The 7,396-nt window shown below is 45.8% G+C and overlaps 1 protein-coding gene across 1 annotated transcript; it reads right to left on the bottom strand.

The window, feature by feature from the left end:
- Positions 1-1,551: 1,551 nt before the first annotated feature.
- LOC100285521 (snRK1-interacting protein 1) lies at positions 1,552-4,512 on the bottom strand. The gene is made up of 4 exons (NM_001291645.1): positions 4,195-4,512; positions 2,787-2,824; positions 2,158-2,249; positions 1,552-1,975 (listed from the first exon to the last, which is right to left on the bottom strand). The coding sequence occupies exons 1-4, from the start codon at positions 4,455-4,457 to the stop codon at positions 1,811-1,813; spliced, it is 558 nt and encodes a 185-aa protein (NP_001278574.1). The 5' UTR covers positions 4,458-4,512; the 3' UTR covers positions 1,552-1,810.
- Positions 4,513-7,396: the final 2,884 nt, after the last annotated feature.

The raw sequence follows: 7,396 nt of genomic DNA, 5'->3' as shown, positions 1-7,396 counted from the left end.
GGTTCTACGTATTCCAAACCAGACTCATTAATTCTGCCTAGAATACGGCCGGGAACGGCCCAATCCGCTCAAAACGAACAAGCCCTTAGGCCTTGTTCGTTTCTGCCGGATTGGTGGGTCGGAACGATTCCTGACCGGATTGCTTCTCTAATTTATATAAACTTTGATTAGCTGGAACGATTCCGGGTGCAATCCGACGGAAACGAACAAGGCCTTAGGAACCGTTCCACATCGGGATAGAGTGGATCCGGGTTGTTTTACTAAATCTTGGCCTGGTTTGATTTCACGTGTTCATAGGCATGGCTCCAATCCAAGTGGAAGAGGCGTACAAAGGTCAAGAATGCCCTGGTTTCATTCAGGATTAATTCTATCCGAACAACCATTTAGGCTTTAGTCCAGTTTTAATCCCAACGACATAATTTCAGACGGAATGGGCCGTATTCCAGGCCAAACCGAACGGGCCCTTACCTGATTTTTCCATGTCAGCTAATTTAGATAATTGAGAATTAGGACAATAAAATTTTAAAATCCAAAATATACTCGCCTTAATATTTTATCGAAAATTTCTGGTACATGAATTTTTTGGGTTTAGATTCAAGTAATTCCAAATTACCTGATTATAGTATTAAACAACAGAGATAATAAATTTGAAGTAGATATTACATGCAATAAAATAATATTTTTTAACAACATGCTAATCTACTTCCGTAGTAACACCACACTACTCACAAGTTTCACACATTATTAAATTAACATTAACCTATATTGGTTTATTTTAAATAATATATTTATATTGTACTAAATCACTTCATGTCTTTATATTAAGAATAGAAGATAAATATTTGAGATACTGCAGGTAGTTCGGGTATCGAAATACATTGCCAGAACTACCTAATGCTTCGTTTGGATGTTGATATTGGAGATGATGGAATTGAACGGGTTAAATACTAAATCAGGTATGATATTGAAATAAGATGCAATTCCAATTTTATTGTTTAGATGTCACTGAATTGGAGTTTAGAATTGTGCGGTCTAATCCCACGCTGTATTGGGAGAGGGTGTTTCTAGCTATAGGCCAATTCCATGGAATTAAGCATCTGATTTTAAATCTCAATTCCATGTGCAACCAAATAATAGAATTTAGGAAAGTTGACTCTAATTCCCAATTTTATGCTCTAATATCTACGTCCAAACGGGACATAAACTAAATTCGAATTTTTACAACCGAAATCGTAATTGAGTATTGTATTCCAAGTTCAGGTACTTCGAATTAAGATTTTATTGGATAATCCGGTTTTGGGGTTTAGATATCAGATATTTTGTCCACCTCTAGTCAGGAGTCAGGACCGAAAATTAGGTCCAGTTTTCCTGTCTTTTATTAATTTGATCATCTTGAACTGTTACCCAGATTATTTAAATAAATTTTAGTCACGTACCTAGTCCTTTCGATCCGATCATCGAGTATACCCGATTTTCAGAAACTTTGATAGAAAATTTCAACAAAACTTCTCCTGAGTTATTATAAATACTAGTGATAGAGACTATGATATAGTAGACTGCCAGAATATAGATCAATCAATAGATTGTGTCCGACACATATACATTAAAAAAATAATTATACAATAATATTAATAAGAATTCTAATATTAATAAAAAGAAGGTTTCGAATAGCATCTACATAGGTTCACTTCTTTGTGTTATGAGTATGATACTACGCAAAGAGCAAAAATTGATTCTAGATGCGAAGTTTTTCGAGAGGCATATCCAACGCATGTTGCAGCTTATGAACAGCTCTTTTGCAGACTGAGCCTCAATGGAAGTGGTCGTCGTAATGAGAATCATCCTGGTGGTACAGGTACAGGCCAAAACCGAACCGTGCGCAGGCTTTGCAGAATGCAGCTTCCTCTGCGGCTGCAACAGCATCTTCCCTGCGCCCCTCATGTAACTGTGCTGTGCCCGTGGCATCTCTGTATGCCTAACTCAAAAAGATGCAATTGCATCAGTTAATATAGACGATTGTTTTCAATGTATTTTAGTTGATTTCAAAAGAAAAAAAAGATGGTGCAGTTAGTGTGAACCATATAATTTGAAAAGTGCCACTTTAAATTTGTGCAGGTACAACAAAACTTCCGTAGAGAAAAAAGGGAGAAAGTTTACCTCTCCATCAGTTCCTTTAAGTATCACTCGATATACCACGGTTACAGTTCCATTCTCAGAATAGATAACATCACGAACTTCTCCACACCAACCTGAACATAGGAATCATCAGTGACTTCTATATGTACACAGACCACAACTTTTGAAAGAAACCAGCATCTAGTTAAACAGCTGCAGAATGTTTCTAGTGAGCACACATGATTGTGATTCCATTATCCCAGTCATAACAGCTGAGATATCCAATAGACATGCATAAAACATCTAAGCTATAGTTTAGACAAACAACGACTTAGGGGTAAAACATTACGCTTATAAACATCTACAAGTCTGTGAAGTGAGGCAAGCTATCTTCAGGTTCTCTAAAACAGGTGTGGCATGGCATAAGGCTATGAGGTGGTTATTTGCACAGCTGAACACAAAATCTGTGAACACACTAACAAAGTAACAATAGCATGCATCCAAAATATGAGCTTGAAGAACCTATGTTGTATGATTACCACATAGGCGAGCACTAAAAACTACTCTATGTTCAACTTAGCATCCAGAAAAGAAGCCTGAAAAAAAAAAATCAAAATTCTGTTCATTGAAAAGAAATCACAAGACAGTTTCAAATCCTAAAGAGAACACACCTGGTGCGTAAAAGCTAAGCATTCTGTTGGCATGGTACCTGCATGATCAAGGTGCAATCAATATGAGTATCCTTAAGCATGGTACATTCTTGACTATTAATTGAGAATTTGGGAGATAAGCATCAGCCACATCCTTAATATAAGTAAAACACTTCTTGTATGTAAAGAGAGAAGCCAATGTTAATGCTTAGCACAAGTAGTGTCAAGTGTAAATGACTGTGTTCTGTGTTAATTCATTCTTTAACAGTCCCTTGTCATCAAGGACATATATCTATAGCATTGCATTTCAAGACAATAGAAGCAGTGTTGGGTGACCAAAGTAATTATACATCCAGCACACTCATGATAGAAGAAATGCTATGATGTAATCAGCATAAGTAAACAGGACAAATGGTTCAGCATGGAGAATGAGGATCTACATATTAACAACAGTTTATCTCGACGTTATGAAATAGAAGAAAGTAGAAATCATGTTATAATTTATTTTTCTGGCTCAAGAGACCGATGGCTACACCAAGATAAAGAGGTTACATTGCATGACTTTACCTAATTCAGTGGCGCTGAAGTAGGATAGTCCATATAGAGTTAATTTTATTTTGGTCATAATTATTAGGCTTGTGTAGTTAGTTATATGGCACCACATTGAAATTTCTACAGTGAAATGAGAAAAATAAGCTGAAGCATCTAAGATAGCAAGTCAGTTGCAATTAAACAGGCCACATAATCAGTTAACCTACTCTCATGTATGCATAAAATTCTATCCAATTAAGACATGGTTTTTATAAGATCAACTCAAAAAGATCCAGTTTAATTGAGGTAGGTCGATTTAAAAAAAGTCAATATAGCTCTATCCGTTATAGAGCATTCCAAGGTCAGAGATACTTTCCTTTTAAACTAAACCAAAGAACAGCGAGTCAGCGACCCAACTTGTTTAAATTTCAGAACTTATTAAACGTTCTATGGAACAATTGACCATTGACTAGGCACATGTTCTCTGAAAAAAACTTAGTGGAAAAACAAGTTACACTGGCAACTCCTGATAATCCATTGGAATGGATACCTTAAATCTGTCAACAATACAGTAGCAATAAACACCATCATCATCCTGACCAGACGCAGCCTTAGAAGGAAGGTACGAGAAATTACAGCAATTAGTGGCTGATAAAAAGGCCGATCAACCTAGTAATCCCATGGCATATCACCGTATGAGCATAGTCGTTCTATCCCATCAAATGCGTGCTCTCTGCAGCAGTTTACCTACGTCCATCCATCAACACGCTAAATACTCGTGCATAGGAGTAGATGCTTCTGACTATCGAATCTAAACAAATAGGCAGGTGAAGGTGAAACCGTACACGGCGAGCAGTCGACGCACGAGACGGGGGCGTTTGACGACAGCAGCACTCACCAGTTGACGGTGTTAGTGTCGGGGTCGATGATCTTGTCGGGGACGCGCTTGTTGAGGTCCCGCAGGATCTCGACGAGCGGGCGCGTCATCCCGGTGGCCTTGTCGAGCGGCACCACGTAGTTGGTGGTGGGAACCCCCTTGCCGAGCCCGCGCTCCAGCTTCGCCGCCACGGAGCGCCGCCGCGTCCGCGGGCTCGCGCGCACCCTCCAGGCAGTGGGGACGGCCGCCGCGAACGGGAGCGCGGTCGCCGCCGCGGCCTCCATGCGCTCGGTTGGTTGCTGGTGGCTCCGGGCCTGGTTTGACTTGCGGACGCGTTCGTTGGCGCAGAGCGTTGGTAGGGGTGGGAGTGTGGGACGACCACGGGAACTTTGGTTTCGGGACGGGAAGGCTCGGGTGGCGTTGGGAGCCGTAGAAAAGGGTCCCCGCGTTTTTTGGCAGGGATCCAATCCAACCGAGCGGCTGCGCGAGCCAGCCACCTACTACCCGTACCGCTCCGCTCGCCTCGGCGCCGGGCAGTGTGGGCCTTGGACGGAGAATGGTCTGGGCCTGGTGGTGGCTGGCCGTGCTGCCGTGCCCACTGCGCAGCCAGCTAGCCGCGTACGCGCTTGGTTGCATCATTGCATGATAGGCTGTGGGCATCTGATCTGTCCACTAGGATAGTGTTCGTGACTTGTTGTTGCAAAATTTAAAAAACTTAAGATTAATTTCATAGTACAGCATAAAACGTAACTCAGATTTATTGACAGATAATATTTACGATGCTAGAACAAAATAGATCTGGCCTAACTTAAAAAGATTAACGCACAAAAGTAAAACCGACAACTGATCTAATCAAAAGAGCGTCATCGCAATAAACAGAAAATGCAGATTTACTTACAATATTTTCCACGAGTGATGGTGAGGAACACGAGCGGACGAACGCAAAGCACTTCTCAGAAACTTGATTCGTCGGCACCCGTGCAGGTCATGAGATCATCAAATCACCGACGTCGGTTAGGAGACCCCGCTCTCCCTTGCTCTATTGTACGACAGATGTAGGTATATCAGAGTAGAGAAGCGGTGGCCCAAAGACACAGATAGAGAAGACAACAGTTCTATTTTTTGTTTGCCCCTCGTCTATCACCCCCTCTGGCATGGAGCCTCTCTAGAGCAATTACATGAATCTAGTAAATACACTATTGTTTAGAGTATTTCACGACGCGATTGCTCATAGTCATAAGTCACGCAATAATTTCGCGAAAAAACACGAAATATGAGCGAGCGTGTGTTAGCCTCTATAGCCATTTATTTGTTTCTGTTGGGTACCATAATCAGGGATACCCCCGATAGTCCTAAAACATGGCTGGAAGAACATCTTTAAAGAGACCGGTAAGCGCGGATCAGAGATAAAAACCTTGTCTGCCAAGGGACGTGATCCCGTCTCGGCCGAGCCCAGCCACGGGCAGCAGCAGTAGCCCCGTACAAATTCACGGCTCGCCCAAGGGTCCCCCCAGGCGGTGGGCGCACCCCCGACTCGCCCCGAGGTAAAGCTCGAGTAAACTTTGTCGCATAGCGGACTCGGCCAAAACACCTTGCCGCAGACCGTATCACGTGCGCATTTAATGCGAGGATCGCCTGACACCTTATCCTGACACGCGCGCCTCAGTTGGCAAGGTCGAAGTGACTGCAGTCACTTCACTCTTTTACTGATCGTTCTGACGAGATGACAACACTATTTACCCCATTCCCACCACTGTGCCAACCACCAAGGTACACCCCCATATGTACAGTTGGATCACCTCCTTGTATCTATAAAAGGAGATGCCCAGGGCCTTCCCACGGCACGCTGGGAGGACGACGGAGACGGACTCGCTCGAACATCGAACTCCTCTTCGCAACGCTAGACCTCTCAAGAGACATGGGACCCGTTCCCTCTCTCACGAAGCTTGTAACCCCTACTGCAAGCACCCCGGTGCAAGATAATATAAGCCTCATGCCCCCTCTTGTGTTCTATCTTGCATCAATCCATCTGGGCAGGGGCACGCGGCACAAAATTCACTAGTCGGTCCGGTTGAGGGTCCCCTGGGTCCGAAACACCGACAGTTGGCGCGCCAGGTAGGGGCTCGCTGCGTGTAAACAATACTTTCCCGTGAAGTTCCAGATGGACAATCTTCAGCAGCCTCTTCAGCCCGGGACAGTGCTCCGCTTTGGGAGTCTCGAGTTCATGTCCCTCGACGGCAGCTACGACATGATACTCCTCCCACCGCAGCATGACAGCAGCAACGGTCGTCGGCTCACCTGGCGGAGGCGAACCCGACGACGACATCTCCCCGGGGCGAAAGAGGAACACTCGGGTCAACCCCGCCACCCTCCTCGCCGAAGGAGACGGAGGTGGGGCAACCATGGCCAGGCAAGGGGCAGCACCTCGTCGGCTGTCGGGCCAGAGCAGGTTGACGGCACCGGCGCCCCAGCGGGGGACATGTCGGGCGTTAGCCTCGCACCTGAGACAACGACGGGCAACGCTTCCCCACAAAATGCCAACCCCAGGCGGACTGATGACGCCAGCACCCTTGCGAGGGACTTGTCAGGCATCAGTCTCGCGCCCGAGACAGCGACACGTTTCGTCTCCACTACGACTTCACCACCGTCCACCAACCAGGAGGTACCATCGGTTTTCCATCCTGTTCTTTTCAAATTCAGCTTCGATCCGCCAGGCGACCCTGCTTCGGCGTACGCTTCCGCAAGGGCATACCTTGACCTCCCGGGGAACCATATGTGGTCAACTTGGTACCGACTGACGGCCGCCTCTACCTCCGAACCCGCTGGTCCCGAGGAAGAGGACGGCTCCGACTTCGGTATGGATTTCACCGGACTCCGTGATCCCGGGGCCATGCGAGACTTCATGTCCGCATGTGACCACTGCCTCTCCGGCGACCCTGACGACGACCACAGCCCCGACGACGAAGGTTACGACCCGACTCGCGAGTGCTTCCACATCAATCAGGAGGATCACGACGGAGACAACCACCTCGGCATGCCAGGAAACAACGGCGCCCCTGCACCTGCGTCTCGCGTTGAGATCCCGCGGGAGCTAGCAGAGGCCCGAACCCCTGCTGGGAGTCAGGGCACTCTGCTTGAGCAACTCCGCGAGATGCAGGCCAAGCTCGACGAAGAAACGAGGCGACTGGTGTAGCTCCGACAAAACATCGAACAAGAGTGGGCA

This window comes from Zea mays, chromosome 7 (genome assembly GCF_902167145.1).
Source record: "Zea mays cultivar B73 chromosome 7, Zm-B73-REFERENCE-NAM-5.0, whole genome shotgun sequence".
Classification (NCBI taxonomy): Eukaryota; Viridiplantae; Streptophyta; class Magnoliopsida; order Poales; family Poaceae; genus Zea; species Zea mays.
The sequence above is the reverse complement of the archived record's forward strand: the minus strand, read 5'-3'. Positions and strand labels throughout refer to the sequence as shown.